The 21,146-nt window shown below is 44.2% G+C and overlaps 1 protein-coding gene across 3 annotated transcripts in view; it reads right to left on the bottom strand.

Annotated features, from left to right (window-relative positions):
* Positions 1 to 808: 808 nt before the first annotated feature.
* Positions 809 to 21,146, bottom strand: part of LOC115132966 (neuronal membrane glycoprotein M6-b-like) — a 49,977-nt gene continuing 29,639 nt past the window's right edge. For 2 of the 3 annotated variants that reach the window (XM_065025060.1, XM_029665724.2), the window contains exons 2-7: positions 6,064 to 6,250; positions 5,777 to 5,936; positions 4,902 to 5,070; positions 4,332 to 4,405; positions 3,983 to 4,048; positions 809 to 2,144 (exon numbers count right to left, since the gene is read on the bottom strand). In XM_065025060.1, coding sequence (XP_064881132.1) covers positions 2,001 to 2,144; positions 3,983 to 4,048; positions 4,332 to 4,405; positions 4,902 to 5,070; positions 5,777 to 5,936; positions 6,064 to 6,250 — 800 coding nt within the window. In that variant the 3' untranslated portion in view covers positions 809 to 2,000. Of the gene's footprint in view, positions 2,145 to 2,193; positions 3,285 to 3,982; positions 4,049 to 4,331; positions 4,406 to 4,901; positions 5,071 to 5,776; positions 5,937 to 6,063; positions 6,251 to 21,146 lie in introns of those variants that run through there. The other variant, XM_029665733.2, reaches the window with a different exon arrangement.

Below are 21,146 nucleotides of genomic sequence, written 5' to 3'. Positions count from 1 at the left end.
TTTAAAAGATGTCACATTACTATTATATTTAATGTAGAACAATTGGATGCTAAACATATACTCCAAAAGGAAACATTTACATATTGATAATCAAAGGTAAAATAGCATGGTAAAACATTGACCGTGCTCTCCACATTCAGGACGTGTCAGTCAATAGAACTTCCTTTGGGGCGGTCCATATATATATACAGGTGAACTTCACCCCTTTAAGGGTGGACTTGTCTTGAGGAAAGTGAATGTATGATTCCAAAAACCGGGAGGAGAAAGAAATCCACCCTTCACAGTTGTGTACAATGAAAACAATGAACAAACATTGGGCCTTTTGTTATGTTTACTTCAGCTGTGGCCTTGCCTTGTAACAAGTGTGTGCTTAATCAGTGAAGTGTTAGCCTGGTCCCAGAGCTATTTGCGCTGTCTTGCCAACTCCTATGGTCATTATCATGCCAAACATAGGAGCTATAAAGCACAAACAGATCTGGGACCAGGCTAGTGGAGTTTTTATTTTGGTTTAGTACCTGAGGTATGTATAATGTATCACTTACAAACAGAACAAGGCAATCTGACCTTGAGTGTTGGTTAGTCCTGTGGGTTTAGAAGCAATGCCGTTTCCAGAGAAAAACTGCCATACAGAGGGCTAGGTGGAGGTTCACTAGCCTGGTCCAAGATCAGTCTGTGCTGTCTTGCCAGTCAGCAGCTGTCTGCAGTGTTAACCCATTACCTTGACCCGCAAGGGAAACATCTAGCCTGGTCCCAGATCTGATCGTGCTGTTTTGCCAACTCCTATGGTCATAATAACACGACAATGACCATAGGAGTTGGCAAGACAGCACAATCAGATCTGGGACCAGGCTAGATGTTTCCCTTGCGGGTCAAGGTAATGCGTTAACACTGCAGACAGCTGCTGACAGAACTGCTGCTTTGGGCCAACAGTCACATTAGTGAATGTGTCCAATCCGGTTAGGGTACAGCACACGTTTTTCTCCTCAGGCCAAAATGAAGAATTACTTAACAGAAATTGCTGGATGTCAACAAAGGATTGGGAAAGTTAACGTAATAGTAGGACTATATTCTATGAGAGGCACCCTGAGATGCTGTGTATGTAATGTTTACATGGGTTTTGGAAGTCTACTTTACTTCTTTATATTTTTGATACAAGCATTACCATAAAAAAAGCAAAAAACTAAATCAGGTAAAACGTTTGCACAGGGATAAGATAACCAAAGGAGAAAAATACCAGAAATAAGAGAAGATCAGATAAATATAATAGTAAACCTGTCATTTTTTGAAGTAGTATAAAAAAAAAAACATTCATACATACACACTCGCACAATATATTCATATATATAAAACACCAAAGAAACAGGACATTTTGTGGCACGCTTCCTCAGGAGTTGTGCAGACAGTGACCTTATTGTTAGGCGGTTATTCGCTGTGTTAGTGCTGTGCTGTGATTGGCTCAGAGCAGTTAGGCTATGGCAGCAGGGTTGCTCTCAGTAACGGTCCAATCGAGAGCAAACAGGAAGAGGTACCACCTAACCTGAGCTCATCCAATAGGAACTTCTCATATACCTGTTCCGTTTGAAAACGTTTGCTCCTGTTTGGACAAAGGACATGATTCAGATTTGAGAAAAGTGTGCTCAACTCAGACCTTAGCTTAAATTGTCCATTGATGTTAATGGAAGACATGGGCTGCATTTCATTTACACAGGCAGTCCAATTCTGATATTTTGTTCACTAATTGGTCTTTTGACCAATCAGATAAGCTCCGAAAAAGAGTTGATGTGAAAAGATATGATTGGTCATAGGACCAATTAGTGGGAAAAAATAACAGAATTGTGCTCCCTGTGTAAACGTAGCAAACGTGTGAAAATTTGAGTTGAGTGAACATATCTCAAGTCAGAACACCGCCCATAGTGAAGGAGACCCAGGTGTTGGTTTTACCCAGAGGGGGGTTGGAGGTTAGGTGTGAGGAAGTGTGTGAAGGGGTGGTTGGCCGGTTCTTATGAGTAAGAGGAGTTGAGACCCTCCTTGGAGCCACCTTCCTCCACGTCGTCGTCCTTTGTCTTGATGTCCTGGTACTCGTTCTGGTTGCAGGAGCTCCTCAGGTAGGCCCAGTTTGCCGACAGGATCATCAGATAGTGGATCTGTGTGGAGAGGGGGGGAACAGAGAGGAGAGAGGAAGGGAGAACAGAAATAGGGAGGGAGGGAGGGAGTGAGGGAATGGAAAGTGCACAGGGTGGTGGCCAGTGAGAGGGTTAGTTAGCCAAAGCGAACTATATAAGTAGAAGATACATATCATGTTGACCAGTCTACCAGATGTCAAATGAGACACATTAGCATTGCTACTGTACAATGTCAGTATTTTATGGTTAGGTTGGCTAGGTTAGTATTACTAAATGACAAAACACCAAGTCAGTGGGGATTCATTTTCTCCAAACAGTCACTATCCTAAAAAGAGAGGACAATGGTCTTGGTTTTCCTTCACATTTTATGTTTATTTTGCATAAACTAAAAAGGCACAACGTCTTTCATAACAAATATCACAAAAAGAGACTAGCCTAAACAGGATAAAAAAGACTAACTTCAAGCTATACAGTTGGAATTTGGCGGAAAGATATTGAAGTCTCATTGAAAAGAAAACTATATCCTTCGATTAGAATAACTACAGAATATTGTAGTAATCTGAAGCTAGATTACAGCAACAAAAATATTCCCTTCTTCTTACACTGGCGTTGTCCCTTTGTATTGATAATCTATCCGTCCTCAATGCTCTGTGCCTGCTCTACTTGAATGAACGGGTCAGCCTAGCCATAGCCTTGACTGGTGGTCCCACATGGTATTGTACTCCTACTGTACTGGATCAGTACTTCTAGGCACATATCCTGTTTGGAGAGAGAATGTGAGGGACCTCAGCCATGTTTGCTAATCATGCACTCACTAGTCCCTCAGTGTGGTTCAAAAGGCGTGTGTGGCAATAGGCTTGGACGCAAAGGCACATAGATCTATCTGTATTACGTTATTAACAGTCGCACACATTTTCTCTACGTGCTGCAGTACATACTCTCCTCCCCACCCTCTCGCTCTTTCTTTCTCTTCATCTTTCTTTCTTCCTTTTTTTAACTATCTTTCTTTTTTTTTTGCTCTCTCACTTTCTATCATTTCTCTCTCTTCTCTCATTCTCGCGCTCTCTAATACGGCTCGGAGAACTTTGCAGAGCGGCGGTTGCCGTGGCTCATAAACTTGAGAACAGCGTAGTTATACGTGGTGGCCATCACGTAGATCAGCTGGGAGGGAGAGATGAGAAGACAGACTGGGGTGAGAAACAAAGTCAATGACCAGGAGGCCTTTGGGAGGCCAGTGCTGTTCTTGGGTGGCATCTGGCTAGATTGTGCAGTACTGTACCTTCATATTGCATGGATCTACATCGACAAACAAAGTTAGACTGCCACAGCGCACACAATTTCAGATGGCCGTCTATGTGCTGAATCTTCTCACACGCACTAATGAGCAATCCAAGTTTGGTAGAGTAGCTGAAAGACCTTATTAAGCCCTGTTGCCTCAGTGGAGAGCATGGCCTCATGACCCCATTACTGAGTTCAACTAGCCATCACATAATGACAACCACACCGATGGGATAAAACAACTTAATTCTTTGCAAAAAAATGTTTATGTACAAATCATTAGCTCCACCTATGAAGACATGCAGTTCTTGTTCTATCATCTCTGGTACAAAATACTGTATGGTCAGAGTCTTGTGAGGCATTCCTCTTCAATGTGTGTTAGGCCAGATGAAAGAGCTCCTGGCTATGTCAGTGTGTGTCCAGCCAGAAGCTATAGGGCAGACTTACACCCTCAGAAAAACTGAGTCAGAACCATGAAGCGGGGAGGAGGGATTACCATGTCAACAGATCAGTGTACCATGGCAATGCATGCAAATGATTCAAACATGGGGAATTCGGGATATAGGGCATCCAAAGCTTACCAATGCAATGAGGGTGGTGCCTGCCCCAGCACACGCAACAATGTACAGGTGGAAAGACAGGTAGAACTGGAAAACATGGAGACCGATCTCTGGTTAGTGATGATACTTTGATTGACACTCATAAAAATATGTCCTTTCCACAATCAGCCTCTGTATAATTACAATACAGTGATGAAGAATGTTCTATTTTTGCGCTTTTGACAAATGTATAAAACATGGGTTTTAAAAAAAAAAAAAAAAAGGTAGTGAATAGGAAGGTTTATATGATATTCCTATAATATGAGGTTCATGAAGGTTCATATGATGTGCATAAAGATTTACAGGAGGAGGAGGGGGTTGCCGTTCTCACCTCGCTGGTGCTACAGATGTCTCCTAGTGTAGATCCGCAGGCTTTGCCGGGTGTCGCATTCCATGGAATAATACCTAGACAATCAGGAACAAGAGATATCGGTTAGGACCAACAGACAGGCCCTATTCAGCGCAGATCACTTCACGTGTACAACATTTGTTGGAAAAAACAGTTGAGTTGACCTCATGTGATAGTAAATGTTAACTGTTTATACCATCTGCCATTTAAGTGGACAGATGGTGATGGCGCACTGCTTCAGGGTGATGGTAATAGTTATAAACATGACATAGTTATCGATGCCGTAAATGACTTAAACACCCTATAGATATTGACATGTAAAGGCTAAGTGTTATCAGCACCCGTAGCGAAGGCATAATGTTAATAGGATACATCCACTTGGCAGTGGTAGGATGTATGTCACACATTAGGCCCTTATGCAGGGCTATATCGGGATGTGACAAATCTATACATGGGCGTGTTCTGCTGGATGCTATAGGCAGAACTCCATACTCCAACCAGGTTGAAATGTTACTACACGGACCAGTGTGTGTGTTACTGAGTGACACTCACCGTACTGCCTGACGTCCACACAGATGGAGTCGGGATCGGTGATGTTGGCCATGGGGGACTTCATGGCAGCACAGGTAGTCCACATGTTGTAGAAGAGGAAGACGGGAATGGCTGAGAAGCCAAAGATCCCCAGGAAGGCCAGGCCCAGGATATACGTAAGGAACACAAACTGATGAAGAGGGAGAGGAGCTAGTGACATAATCACCCTCGTCGTAATCCCCATCGTTGTCGTCATCATCATCATATAAGCATTTCGCAACACCCACAATAACATCTGCTAAAAATGTGTACGTGACCAATGCAATTTGATCATCATCGTCAGTTATCATCATCATCCTCGTCATCGTCATCGTCATCATCATCATCATCCTCGTTGTCTTGATCATCATCAACCTTGACATTGAAATCTACTGCTATGCCTAACATAACACTGTACTATGTATAAGTATCCATCAGTACGACATCACCTAATGACAGAGGATATTTATAACCAAGCTTGTCATCATCTTCATCACCATATCGTCATCCACATTTCCCTGATACATGACACAATACTGGTTAGAAGGGTGGGAAGATAAAAAAGTTTCATCCGACGTTAGCTTGACGACACTCAGGAGGATACAACCGTCCTCATAGCAGCCTTAAAGGCTGATGTTACTGAACATCTGCAGCGATTACACTCATCAGGCTAGAGAGTACAAACTGTGCCAGTTGCCCTCCAGGGTGTGTGTGTACAGCTGTATGTGTGTAAACGCATGCACGTCATGAACGTCATGTGTGCGGTTGTACGTGTGTGCGCATATATGCATGCACGTGACTGTACTTGTGTGTGTGTGTATGTATTCATGACTGCAACGTGTGTATACATGTCTCACCGTAGCTGTGATGCAGCGGCCACATACGGTGGTCTTGAACTGGCTCTGCAGCTCCTTCTTGACGGCGCTGGTGGTGTAGAAGCCCTCAGCCAGCAGGATGATCCCATAAACAAAGAAGAAGGAGGCGATGCCGTAGATGACGTACTGCATGGTCTGGATCCTGCTCGGACGGATACAGTCCATACAGTAAACAATGTGAAGACAGGCACATTCATATTGAATAACCTGGATAAGACTTGTTCAAAGACATATACCTTAACAAACGGTACACACAACACACAACTTACACAATGGTGAGGGTGGCGTGGTCAGTGGTGATCTGAGAGAAGTGATTCTCCAGCATGGTCAGTGTGCCGGTCAGCGCCACGTGACCACACCCGCAGAACAGAGCCACGCCCGAGAAACAGAGGATGGTGGCCACCAGCGAGGCGTAGGGCACGCCGCCCAGACACTTGATGCAGCATTCGAAGCAACCTGCAGGGGGAGACAGAGAGCACCTTGCTTAGCTACACAGTTGGTCAATGTTTTTTGTTGTTGAGCTACATTAGCCTATAACTTGCTACATTATAATGTAGGCATACATTGGAACTATACTATGTAGGTTTTTTGTCCTGGAGAGCAACCGTCACTGCTTAATTAATCATGAATTAGTGAATTCATAAATGCTAAATGTGATCCGATTTAGCTGCCCATGTCATATTTGACTGAGAAAGGGATTCACTGTATGCTGTAGCCTGAAAGCCTTGAGAATACGCATTCCTGCTAACCTGTGTGGAGTACAGAAACAACCAAGTCACATTTACAGTAAAGTTGACAGATACAGTAGTGTCACTGTCTCCAACCAAGAGCCACAACATGTCTTCTCTTCATTCATCTCAACCATATCGGAACCATTTTCACTTCATCATTGCAACTTTACCAGTTAGAATTGACACGCTCTGGCACCCAGGAGTGTTAAATATTACATGTGCTCCGTTGTACAAGCTCCTATCTTCCAATCTACTCCCCCCAAAAGATCCCTTTCCTTTGACTTCATAGAGAAACATACACAAAGCACTTTTGACCAATGGCATGAATAATGCACCGTCTAATTCTAAATGAATCCCTTTTAACCAAAGGCATAAATAATGCACCGTCTAATTCTAAATAAATGATTGCTACTTATTGTCAGAGCAGTGGTTTCTGGGCCACAGGCAAACAGACCTGGGCTGTGTTCATTCGGCACCAAACGGAAGAAAACAGACAAACAGGGAGGAACTACCTGAACTTGTTTTCATTTTCAGCTTGTTTTCGTTTTCCTTTGCAACGTGTTTTCCTATGGTGTGCCCTAATGAACACCACCCAGATGTGTGGAACTGCCGATAGGTCAAATCCTCCCCAAGATCTCCTATTGGTTGTTCATAGAACGTATACAGAACCAATGCTAACCAGTGGTAGCAACACGAGATTCTATCATTAACCTTTGACTTCACATATTGCTAGATTAGATCCCTGACCAGTCCTCTGTGCACAGCACCCAGTCATACCATCTAATGGACACTACTAGTTCAACAAAGGCAGGATGAGAGAGTTATGAGGGTTATGCTATATTAAATGATACTGTGTCATATGGTGAGTCAACGGTACAATGCTTTGCCTACGGCAGCTACAAAACCAAAACTCTACAGTGTAACCATGACTTCTATCTTAAATCTGACGTCGCATTGGCAGTGCACAGTGATAAGCTCACAAAGAGTTACGGGCAGGGTTGGAATGAAGGACCATTCTGGGAGGCAGTGGAGCGGGTTTGACAGTGCTATGGTTGCTGGTACCTCGGAGAAGGTGGCAACAGCAGTGTTGTTAGAGGGGAAAAGAGAGAACGAAGGAACCAAAAATGAGAAGAAAAAAAACATTGCACTGAAGACAAGTGTTCAGGCTTATGTAACTACGCATTATAAATAGCTCCGCATTGCAAACGTGGGAAGTTACTCTGGGAAGATTTTGCACTCCCTTACATGTGCCACTGTTTCCATGACAACCTGCTCCAATTGGCATCTCTCACACTAATTACAGACCGGCAAATTGCTTCAGGAGTGTTATGGCTCTTTCTTTTACAATTATTCCTCCAAATGAACAAATCAATTGTGATTTTCTATTTTCAATTTTGGAGGATGTACCCATTGTTTATTTTTTAAATTCAATTTATGAGGCTGAAATGAATGTCGGGACAGACCCCGGCTGAAAAGAAGGGGCCTATAGGCTATTTCTATAGTGACGGGTGACCGTTTCTATAGTGACGGGTGACAGAGTTGACTGTTAATGACATCCACATGCCAACATCAATGGAATCCCATAATATCCGGCAAAGCATTTAGTCGCCCTCATTAGTGTTGCTTCCAACTGACGATTCACAGGACTATGGACTACAACGTCAACTGGATATGAACAGCTTGTTACAGGCATTGAGATAAGAGTGCTACAGAATCTTGTCTGCATGCTATGCCTAATGGTAATACTTCCAGACAGCACTAAGGTTGGCTTATCCAGAAAACACAAAGGGTTAAACCTAGCAGGCAGCTGCTGCTGAGGGGGAAGCTGAAAGATGAGGCGTTAGTTGGTTGCATAGTACGAAGACGGAGAAAGCGTTGCGTAACGGATCTCTATACCATTAATGTTAATGAAGTACCAAGGCAAGGCATGGATGGATGTGAATGGGGCACTAACTACCCTACCATCTCAGCAGAGAAACTGGCTAAACGACCAGAACTCAAAGCGGGTTTGTCGACATTGGACAAACAGGTCGGGCCCCCCCTGAGTCTTGTGCCCCCTTGTCAAATGGAATGTTCCACTACTACTCCACTTCCTGCTTTAAACGAGGGGCCTCATCCGGGGCTAGGCTGCTTGTGGCGATGCCAGCTGAGCTGAGCGTTTATCATCACAGTTAAAGTGCACTAATGGGAAACAGAAAGGCATGAGCGGACGGCCGCGGCGGAGCAGAACGGAAATCGATGGGCTATTCATTAGAGGAGAATTTAGGTGACAGAGCGAGGTCGAGTCCATCTCTCTCACTCTGCCCTGCTCTCTCTGGGGTGAAATATGAGAACTACAGGGCCCCAGTAGAGCTGGCACAAAGCTATATGGACATATAGACACAAGGCTATATGTCTGTATGCCCAGTAGAAATATAGACAGAGGCCTCAGACCAGACACAAGGCTATATATCTATATGCCCAGTAGATCTAAGGACAGATGCCTCATACCAGACACAAGGCTGTCTAGTTCTCCACCTTCAATTATTCCCATGTTGTTTGGGTGGAATCTGACACTATAATAAAACCAACCTTAAACCCATTCAGAATGACAGAGTATGAAATACTATGGGTATATTTACAATTATAAACTGGATGGTTCGAGGCATGAATGCTGATTGGCTGACTGCCGGGTATAACAAAACATTTATTTTTACTTCTGTAATTACGTTGGTAACCAGTTTATAATAGTAATAAGACACCTCAGGGGTTTGTGATATATGGCCAATATACCACGGCTAAGGGCTGTATCCAGGCACTCCATGTTGCGTTCTGCATAAGAACAGCCCTTGGCCATATACAGTGCCTTGCGAAAGTATTCGGCCCCCTTGAACTTTGTGACCTTTTGCCACATTTCAGGCTTCAAACATAAAGATATAAAACTGTATTTTTCTGTGAAGAATCAACAACAAGTGGGACACAATCATGAAGTGGAACGACATTTATTGGATATTTCAAACTTTTTTAACAAATCAAAAACTGAAAAATTGGGCGTGCAAAATTATTCAGCCCCTTTACTTTCAGTGCAGCAAACTCTCTCCAGAAGTTCAGTGAGGATCTCTGAATGATCCAATGTTGACCTAAATGACTAATGATGATAAATACAATCCACCTGTGATAGTCTCAGAGGTCCGTTTGCCTATTTTTCTGCCAGCAGCGAGAGAATAGCAAGGCCCTCCAAGGGCTCTCTGACCAACCTCTTTCAGTACAGTGGTTTTGCTGTCAAGAAGTTCAGCCCACTGCTTTGTGATGCCAGAGAAAGAGAGAGACAAACCGCCAGAGAGAGAGAGAGAAAAAAAATCAGAGAGATAGCAAATGGGGCAGAGAGAGAGAAAGCAAGATGGAGAGAGAAAAACAGATAGAGAGAGAGGAAGCAAATGGGAGAGAGAGAGAGAACATGTAAGATGAAGTGAGAACGAGAGAGAGAGTAAGCAAAGAGCATTTTTTGGCCCGGGGGCCAGTGAATAGTGGTTGCCATGACAGCATGTTACTCACGACCCAGTTGAGCAGGGCCTGAAGCTAGCTGACTTACATCCCTCCGCGGCTCCTCGCTTTCCTTCCCACGCGTACACAGCAAAAGGACGTGAACTCCCCCTCGGGGTTCAGAGTAGAGGGTTCAGGGATGAGGACATGACTCTCAACCTCAACCTGGTCTGACCACGTTTCAAGCAAAGTGAGACTGAACAGGTATGAATGTGCGTGGTCCAAAAGTGGTCTGAGCACTCTTGTCAGCCGGTCCCAATTCACTCTCTACCCCTTTCCTTTGGCACTTCAATGCAGATCTGTAAGATGGAAGCAATATTTGCTTATACCTATCCAGACCCTTCAGATCTGCAAACATCAAACAGGTAAGGATGGTGAGGGAGCGTAATGGGACCAGCTGTGAGAGTACACTAAAGCTGTTGTGACCGCGTTTAGAGCGACAACAGACAGAGAGAATTGTGGCTGTGTGACTACACCTACATCCATTATTCAGTAGCCAGGTGATTGGTTTTGGTTTTATCCCATTTGGAAAATGGGCCATCCCCAGCCAGAGGAAACGCCACTTTAACGTTCATATGTTGATGGGTAAAAAAACTAAAGTCCTGCAAAAGGACATATCTATTTAAAATAGCTACTGTACTTGATACTTTTCCGAAGGCTTTTCCTCCTCCAAATTATGAGTCACATTATGACACGACTAAATATTATGAGACGTTACAGTGACACAGCAAATGTACAACATAATTTTCAACTCTACATTGACTAGTTTTAGCGTCTAATAAAGTCGGTTCTCTTGCCTCAGGAACTATTCCAGTTTAGAAGCTCCGTATTCATTACAGGACAGCTTCCGCTTGCATTGCATTGTGGGAAGATTCCTAACAGAGATCTGTGGATCACGAAGAGAGACACATCTCCTCTCTACAGCAGGGGGGAAAATGTCCGCTTCAATGAGGCGTTGATGAAAGAGAAACCCCATCTGTTTAAAAAGTGAACAGGCTTGGGATAGAAAACAGGTACACGACACGTGTCATGATTTGAGATGATTAGAATTTTGGTCAATTATGACTAATACTTTCAGCATGTTCTGATATTTTAGGCTACTCTGTGTTTCTCATGTATGTTATATCCTTATTCTACAACTGCCAGTCACAATAATATAGACCAAATAAATATTGTGAATTCCAACGGTTTTAGCGACACGTGACAGCATGTTTCGGGCTATTTCTGTCGGATATCAAAGGATGGTACAGTTAGAGGATCACATGTGAAAAGTGACCTTCATCAAACTTCTGCCATATCCATAGAACCTTTCCCTCTGAACCTACTAAACTGGTCTACATCCTATAGCCAAGTTTTACCCTGGTCCAGCATTAATATGAAGGACACCGGGTAACAAGGTCAGTATCTGCTCACGCATAATTAAGTGTACAGCTTTTAAATCCCCCCTCAGCACTTGTCTACTACACTCCTATAATTTGATCAATCCTTCACCCCAGCAGTGATCCCTAACCGTGTGGACTTACTGTAACCTTCGCTCTTTAGCTGTCTGTCTTCCTGCCTGACTCCCTGCCTGCCTGTCCACCCCCATCAGCCAGTGTACTGGTATGGGAAATCTGGGATAAACCTAGCCAGCTGTGCAGGGGACTCCCATCATACACTTATGCACACAGAGAACTAGCTCTATTCAGTCAGGCACATATACATGACATACAGTGTACATCATGTACAATATAGCTAGCTTGCATATTAAGTTCATTGGAAGTTGTGGGAATGTACATTTTTGGTTTCCCATTGATTCTGGGAACAAATCCATATGTTTCCTGGCCGGTAAAGCTGAGAACATTCAGTCTATTCTGGGAACATACATTTTTACATTACAGGGAGGTTGAGAACATTTGACTATTGTTACCTGAAAGTTGTATTAATTCATTTGCTTAGGCATTAATCATGCAAACACATTTATTGTTTATTGTGGCACGGCACCAGTGAGATTTGAGTTCTTCTGTTCTCTATCCATGGAATTAGTCCACTGCGCCACCAGGATGGAGCTAGCATGCCATGTTATTATTTTTTTTTTACTCAAAGCTGTTCATTTTAGTCTATTCAAACAGACCCCATTTCAAAGGAAACATGCACTCGTTAAGATCAGATGTGGCCAATTAGTGGGTGCGGCCAACACACCTGAAAATACTTAATAAGACAGAGGATAGAGAGAGTTTTGTAGAGGCTGAGAATAGAATGTTCATATTTGTTTTATAATATTCTTTGAACGTTACTAGCATTTTCTTGCGGTTTTTATGGAACGTTTTCCTAATGTTCTGAGAACATAGCTTTAAGTAGAACCATGAGGAAACCTGCAGAAAATGTTATGCTAAAGTACAAAAAGTCTTGTTTCTTAGCGTTCTTGGAACAATTTGAGAACGTTACTTTAAATAGAACCCTGAGGAAACCTGCAGGAAACGTTAGACTGATATTCTCACCTAAGAAACACATGGTTCTTAGAACATTATGTGCTAGCTGGGTATCCTGCACCATTCCCAGAACATTATGGAAAGGTTGTATGCAAAATAACCATAGGACAACCATGCTCTCGCCAAGCTCTAAGAAACATATGGTTCTCAGAATGTTATGTGATAGCTGGGGAATCACGTAAACACACACACAAGCAACACTGAACCATGCATGAGAGCACAAGCAGTTCCGGACAACTGTATGATCACACTCTCCGTAGCTGATGTGAGTATGTATTTTAAACAGGTTAACATTCACAAGATCGCAGGGCCAGACGTATTGGAGCAAGTGTCTTCTCTGATATTACCAACTTTGCCTGTCCCAGTCTGTTATACCCACATGTTTCAAGCAAACCACCATCGTCCCTGTGCTCAAGAACGCCAAGTTACACATGCCTCTCCCTAATGTCAATATGCCTAGTAATTCTTGTCTTATTTCACTGTAGAGCCTCCAGCCCTGCTCAATATGCCTTAGCTCGCCCTTATATTCCACCCCCCCACACACATGCTGTGACCACACCTGGTATAAATGGTGTCTCTAGAGACAAAACCTCTCTCATCGTCACTCAATGCCTAGGCTTACCTCCATTGTACTCACATCCTACTATACCCTTGTCTGTATATTATGCCTTGAATCTATTCTTCCGCACCCAGAAACCTGCTCCTTTTACTCTCTGTTCTGAACATGCTAGACGGCCAGTTCTTATAGCCTTTAGCCGTACTCTTATCCTACTCCGCCTCTGTTCCTCTGGTGATGTAGAGGTTAACCCAGGCCCTGCAGCACCCAGCATCACTCCCATTCCCCAGGCGCTCTCATTTGTTGACTTCTGCAACCGTAAAAGCATTGGTTTCATGCATGTTAACATTAGAAGCCTCCTCCCTAAGTTTATTTTAGTCACTGCTTTAGCACACTCCACCAACCCGGATGTCCTAGTCATGTCTGAATCCTGGCTTAGGAAGGCAGCCAAAAAGTCCTGAAATTTCTATTCCTAACTATAACATTTTCTGACAAGATAGAACTGCCAAAGGGGGCAGAGTTGCAATCTACTGCAGAGATAGACCTGGATAGTATGGCAGAACTATGCAGGCTGTGCCCAAACAATTTGAGCTTCTACTTTTAAAAATCCACCTTTCCAGAAACAAGTATCTCAACGTTGCCGCTTGTTATAGACCCCCCTCAGCCCCCACTTGTGCCCTGGACACCATATGTGAATTGATCGCTCCCCATCTATCTTCAGTATTAGGTGACCTAAACTGGGACATGCTTAACACCCCGTCATCCTACAATCTAAGCTAGATGCCCTCAATCTCACACAAATGATCAAGGAACCTACCAGGTACAACCCTAAATCCGTAACCACGGGCACCCTCTTTGATACCATCTTGACCAACTTGCCCTCTAAATACACCTCTGCTGTCTTCAACCAGGATCTCAGCTTCACTGCCTCATTGCCTGCGTGCGTAATGGGTCCGGGGTCAAACGACCACCCGTCATCACTGTCAAACGTTCCCTAAAACACTTCAGTGAGCAGACCTTTCTAATCAACCTGGTCCGGGTATCCTGGAAGTATATTGACCTCATCCCATCAGTAGAGGATGCCTGGTTGCTCTTCAAAAGTGCTTTCCTCTCCATCTTAAAAAAGCACGCCTCAATCAAAAAATGTAGAACTAAGAACAGATATAGCCCTTGTTTCACCCCAGACTCTTCGATTATAATCACAGCCGTATATATTCCCCCCCAAGCAGACACATCAATGGCTCTGAACAAACTTTATTTGACTCTTTGCAAACTGGAATCCATTTATCCAGAGGCTGCATTCATTGTAGCTGGGGATTTTAACAAGGCTAATCTGAAAACAACTCCCTAAATTTTATCAGCATATCGATTGCGCAACCAGGGCTGGAAAAACCTTGGATCACTGCTATTCTAACTTCCGCAACGCATATAAGGCCCTGCCCCGCCCTCCTTTCGGAAAAGCTGACGACGACTCCATTTTGTTGATCCCTGCCTACAGACAGAAACTAAAACAAGAAGCTCCCGCGCTGAGGTCTGTTCAACGCTGGTCCGACCAATCTGATTCCACACTCCAAGACTGCTTCCATCACGTGGACTGGGATATGTTTCGTATTGCGTCAGACAACAACATTGACGAATACGCTGATTCGGTGAGCGAGTTCATTAGAACGTGCGTTGAAGATGTCGTTCCCATAGCAACGATTAAAACATTCCCAAACCAGAAACCGTGGATTGATGGCAGCATTCGCGTGAAACTGAAAGCCTGAACCACTGCTTTTAATCAGGGCAAGGTGACCGGAAACATGACTGAATACAAACAGTGTAACTATTCCCTCCGCAAGGCAATCAAACAAGCTAAGCGTCAGTATAGAGACAAAGTAGAATCTCAATTCAACGGCTCAGACACAAGATGTATGTGGCAGGGTCTACAGTCAATCACGGATTACAAAAAGAAAACCAGCCCAGTCACGGACCAGGATGTCTTGCTCCCAGGCAGACTAAATAACTTTTTTGCCCGCTTTGAGGACAATACAGTGCCACTGACACGGCCCGCAACTAAAACATGCGGACTCTCCTTCACTGCAACCGACGTGAGGAAAACATTTAAACATGTCAACCCTCGCAATGCTGCAGGCCCAGATGGCATCCCCAGCCGCGCCCTCAGAGCATGCGCAGACCAGTTGGCTGGTGTGTTTACGGACATATTCAATCAATCCCTATCCCAGTCTGTTGTTCCCACATGCTTCAAGAGGGCCACCATGGTTCCTGTTCCCAAGAAAGCTAAGGTAACTGAGCTAAACGACTACCGCCCCGTAGCACTCACTTCCGTCATCATGAAGTGCTTTGAGAGACTAGTCAAGGACCATATCACCTCCACCCTACCTGACACCCTAGACCCACTCCAATTTGCTTACCACCCAAATAGGTCCACAGACGATGCAATCTCAACCACACTGCACACTGCCCTAACCCATCTGGACAAGAGGAATACCTATGTGAGAATGCTGTTCATCGACTACAGCTCGGCATTTAACACCATAGTGCCCTCCAAGCTCGTCATCAAGCTCGAGACCCTGGGTCTCGACCCCGCCCTGTGCAACTGGGTACTGGACTTCCTGACGGGCCGCCCCCAGGTGGTGAGGGTAGGCAACAACATTTCCACCCCGCTGATCCTCAACACTGGGGCCCCACAAGGGTGCGTTCTGAGCCCTCTCCTGTACTCCCTGTTCACCCACGACTGCGTGGCCACGCACGCCTCCAACTCAATCATCAAGTTTGCGGACGACACAACAGTGGTAGGCTTGATTACCAACAACGACGAGACGGCCTACAGGGAGGAGTGTGGTGTCAGGAAAATAACCTCACACTCAACGTCAACAAAACTAAGGAGATGATTGTGGACTTCAGGAAACAGCAGAGGGAACACCCCCCTATCCACATTGATGGAACAGTAGTGGAGAGGGTAGTAAGTTTTAAGTTCCTCGGCGTACACATCACAGACAAACTGAATTGGTCCACCCACACAGACAGCATCGTGAAGAAGGCGCAGCAGCGCCTCTTCAACCTCAGGAGGCTGAAGAAATTTGGCTTGTCACCAAAAGCACTCACAAACTTCTACAGATGCACAATCGAGAGCATCCTGTCGGGCTGTATCACCGCCTGGTACGGCAACTGCTCCGCCCACAACCGTAAGGCTCTCCAGAGGGTAGTGAGGTCTGCACAACGCATCACCGGGGGCAAACTACCTGCCCTCCAGGACACCTACACCACCCGATGTCACAGGAAGGCCATAAAGATCATCAAGGACAACAACCATCCGAGCCTCTGTCTGTTCACCCCGCTATCATCCAGAAGGCGAGGTCAGTACAGGTGCATCACAGCTGGGACCGAGAGACTGAAAAACAGCTTCTATCTCAAGGCCATCAGACTGTTAAACAGCCACCACTAACATTGAGTGGCTGCTGCCAACACACTGACTCAACTCCAGCCACTTTAATAATGGGAATTGATGGGAAATTATGTAAAATATATCACTAGCCACTTTAAACAATGCTACCTAATATAATGTTTACATACCCTACATTATTCATCTCATATGTATATACTGTACTCTATATCATCTACTGCATCTTTATGTAATACATGTATCACTAGCCACTTTAACTATGCCACTTTGTTTACATACTCATCTCATATGTATATACTGCACTCAATACCATCTACTGTATCTTGCCTATGCCGTTCTGTACCATCACTCATTCATATATCTTTATGTACATATTCTTATTCCCTTACACTTGTGTCTATAAGGTAGTAGTTTTGGAATTGTTAGCTAGATTACTTGTTGGTTATTACTGCATTGTCGGAACTAGAATTGGAACTTCGCTACACTCGCATTAACATCTGCTAACCATGTGTATGTGACAAATAAAATTTGATTTGATTTGACTTGACTGCCCTTGACCAGCACAAAAACATCCTGTGGCGTTCTGCATTAGCATCGAATAGCCCCAGCGGCATGCAACTTTTCAGAGAAGTCAGGAACCAATGTACACAGTCAGTTAGGAAAGCTAAGGCTAGCTTTTTCAAACAGAAATTTGCTTCCTGTAGCACTAATTCCCCAAAAATTAGGGACACTGTAAAGTCCATGGAGAATAAGATTACCTCCTCCCAGCAGCCCACTGCACTGAGGCTAGGAAACACTGTCACCACCAATAAATCTACAATAATCGATCATTCCAATAAGCATCTTTCCACGGCTGGCCACGCTTCCACCTGGCTACCCCTACCCTGGCCAACATCTCAGCACCCCCTGCTGCAACTTCTCCAACACCCCCCCCCACTTCTCCTTCGCCCAAAACCAGACAACTGATGTTCTGAAAGAACTACAAAATCTGGATCCCTACAAATCAGCTGGGCTAGACAATCTGGACCCTCTCTTTCTAAAATTATCCGGCAAAATTGTTGCAACCCCTATTACTAGCCTATTCAACCTCTCTTTCGAAAGGCAAGTTAATAAACAGATCACCGACCATTTCGAATCTCACTGAACCTTCTCCACTATGCAATCTGGTTACCGAGCTGGTCATGGGTGAACATCAGCCACGCTCAAGGTCCTAAACGATATCATAACGACATCGAAGAAAGACAGTACTGTGCAGCCGTCTTCATCAACCTGGCTAAGGCTTTCAACTCTGTCAATCACCGCATACTTATCGGCAGACTCAATAGCCTTGGCTTCTCAAATAACTGCCTTGCCTGGTTCACCAACTACTTCTCAGATAGAGTTCAGTGTGTCAAATCGGAGGGCCTGTTGTCCGGACCTCTGGCAGTCTCTATGGGGGTGCCACAGGGTTCAATTCTTGGGCCGACTCTTTTCTCTGTATATATCAATGTCGCTCTTGCTGCTGGTGATTCTCTGATCCACCTCTACGCAGACGACACCATTCTGTATACATCTGGGCCTTCTTTCACTGTGCTAACAAACCTCCAAACGAGCTTCAATGCAATACAACACTCCTTCCGTAACCTCCAACTCCTTTTAAAATGCTAGTAAAACTAAATGCATGCTCTTCAACCAATTGCTGCCCGCACCCTCCCGCCCGACTAGCATCACTACTCTGGATGGTTCTAATCTAGAGTATGAGGACAACTACAAATACCTATGTGTCTGGTTAGACTGTAAACTCTCCTTCCAGACTCACATTAAGCATCTCCAAACCAAAATTAAATCTAGAATTGGCTTCCTATTTCGCAACAAAGCCTCCTTCACTCATGCTGCCAAACATACCCTCGTAAAACGGACTATCCTACCGATCCTTGACTTAGGCGATGTCATTTACAAAATAGCCCCCAACACTCTACTCAGCAAACTGGATGTAGTCTATCACAGTGCCATCCGTTTTATGAGCAAATCCCCATATACTACCCACCACTGCGACCTCTATGCTCTCGTTGGCTGGCCCTCGCTTCATATTTGTCACCAAACCCACTGGCTCTAGGTCATCTTTAAGTCTTTGCTAGGTAAAGCCCCGCCTTATCTCAGCTCACAGCAGGTATATTTCACTGGTCATCCCCAAAGCCAATTGTTCCTTTGGCCGCCTTTCCTTACAGTTCTCTGCTGCCAATGACGGAACGAATTGCAAAAATTTAAAACAATTAAATTTAAAAAGTTTTAAATCACTGAAGCTGGAGACTCATATCTCCCTCACCAACTTTAAGCATCAGCTGTCAGAGCAGCTCACAGATCATCGCCTCTATGGTCTATTTATTGCCTTATCTCCCTACTATACAGATACAAGTGAACCAGAGTCTAAAGAGAATGGTTTTACTAACAATTTGGGAATAACACATAGTATCATGCAGCCCATTTCCATAGAATAGATTTCCATTCAATGTTTCCATTAATACACCATAGTCCTCTTTGTCTTTCGCTCCATTTCCCAAATCTTTGTAGTCGCTGGGCAAAATCACATTAGCTGTCTCTCTTTATGATCCTGGATGTATTGATGTCATCGTTAACGATGACGAGAGTTAAATCGGGCACACTGAGGTTTATGGGATGTGAGTAGAGCGAGCAGATTGGGCATCAGTAGGCGATGGAAGAGGGCCAGGGAGACTGGCATTGCATAAGAACAATGCATGCTGCGCCAACCTGTCACCCAATGCTATTCATATACCCACATAGAGCATACTGTAGACAAAATGAACACACAGCATAAACATACTAACATCCACACAGACACATACAAAGGACTAAAACATACATCATTTAATTCACACAGACTAAGGAGCTGCATGTGGATACACTCCCACTAAAATACACATATTATGCATGCATGAACACACACACACACACACACACACGCAAACGCAAACACACACACACACTCCCCAGGTGGAGGCTGACAGCGTGTGTGTGTGTGTCAGAGAGAGCAAGAGAGAAACGGCTGAAGGGCTTGGAGATTAATTAAGATAGTGGAGATGAGAGAGAGATGACAGTGTGGGGGTGACGGAGGGATGTAGCAAGCTGAATGAAAGAGCAATAGGAGACGAAAGAGAGAGCGACAGAGAGAGAAATTAGAAGAGACTGGGTAGAATAAATGAACAGAGAAAAAGATAGAAAGGGAAAGATGGGGAGAGAGAGAGAGAGAGAGAGAGAGAGAGAGAGAGAGAGAGAGAGAAAAAACATTTGGCCAGCAGCATGAAAATCCTACCAAGTGAAAGCATCACTCATAGGAGAACCCTTTTTGGTTCCAGATAGAACCCTTCTAGATAGCACCTTTTTTTCCTGAGAGACCTGCTGATGACAACCGTGACATGAGAGAGATACCAAGCCAACACACGAAGAACTTGGAAGCCTGCTCACACCTTCCTCACCCCTTCTCACTCCCACCTCCCCCACATTCATCAAACAGGCCTGAAGGGTTAGGGACCTTTATATACACAGGGCCTCAGCTGGACCTTTCCGGACCCTTCTGTGAGCTGAATGACTGTGTGGGTGAGTGTTTGTCTTGAACATGCCCTTATAGCACCTCCTTGGCTACATACAGTATGTTGTCATGGAGATAGCAGAACACCACCCTAGACACTGTGACATCGCGCCCCGCTCACGCCGATAGAGGCAGAGTCTCATCAAGAAAACAAAGACACCTAAGAAGTTCTCCATTGATAATCTTAATGAGACTCATTATCAACATTGGTCACAATATTTCACATAGGCCCACTCTCAACACTGTCATCACCATTGAAGTGTCTCAATCAGTACTTTTACATGCATAGTAATAATTGTATATTAAACTGATTATGGCAGTAGGCAGATTAGGCAATAGTCATTCAAACACCTTCCTCTGCTTATCTTAATTGGGGTAAGGTCAAAATCGAAGTAAGCATACGGCGATGGTTTTCTGAGCAATTTTGCTAATTATTAGGATATGTAAACAACTTAAAAATCGGCGTTCCAGCTGTGTATTTGATCTGTGCATGTGCTAGAATCAGCCGAGCGAGCCTCTCTCTTTAACTCGAGTGAAGTGAATTCAGGACAACTGAATGTATGCGTCTTAAAGTATACTGAACAAAAATATAAATCGGAACGTTCAACAATTTCAAAGATTTTACTGAGTAACAGTTAAATGAAATAAATTAATTAGGCCCTCATCTATGGATATCACATGACTGGGCAGGTGTGCAGCCAGGGGGGGGGCATAGGCCCACCCACTTGGGAGCCAGGCTCACCCACTGGAGAGCTAGGCCCAGCCAGTCAGAATTAGTTTTTCCCCACAAAAAGGCTTTATTACAGACAGAAATACTTCTCAGCATCAACACCCCCCCCTCTCTTTTATTCATTAAACATGGGACCAACACTTTACATGTTGCATTTATATTTTTGTTCAGTTTAGTTTTCACATACAAACTTTATATGTCCAAATAAAAAAAAGAAATGGTCGCTGTGGTAGAACGTTTATTTTGATTGGCGATGTTCTGCATTTATCCCATCAGTCCCATCAGGTAGTCTGGTTTCAGATGTATCCATGTAAACAGGATTATTAGGGAAATCATTCTTCTTCCAAAGC

Source organism: Oncorhynchus nerka, linkage group LG2, assembly GCF_034236695.1.
Source record: "Oncorhynchus nerka isolate Pitt River linkage group LG2, Oner_Uvic_2.0, whole genome shotgun sequence".
NCBI classification, from domain to species: domain Eukaryota; kingdom Metazoa; phylum Chordata; class Actinopteri; order Salmoniformes; family Salmonidae; genus Oncorhynchus; species Oncorhynchus nerka.
Note: the sequence above shows the minus strand (reverse complement) of the source record. Positions and strands in the feature narration are given on the sequence as shown.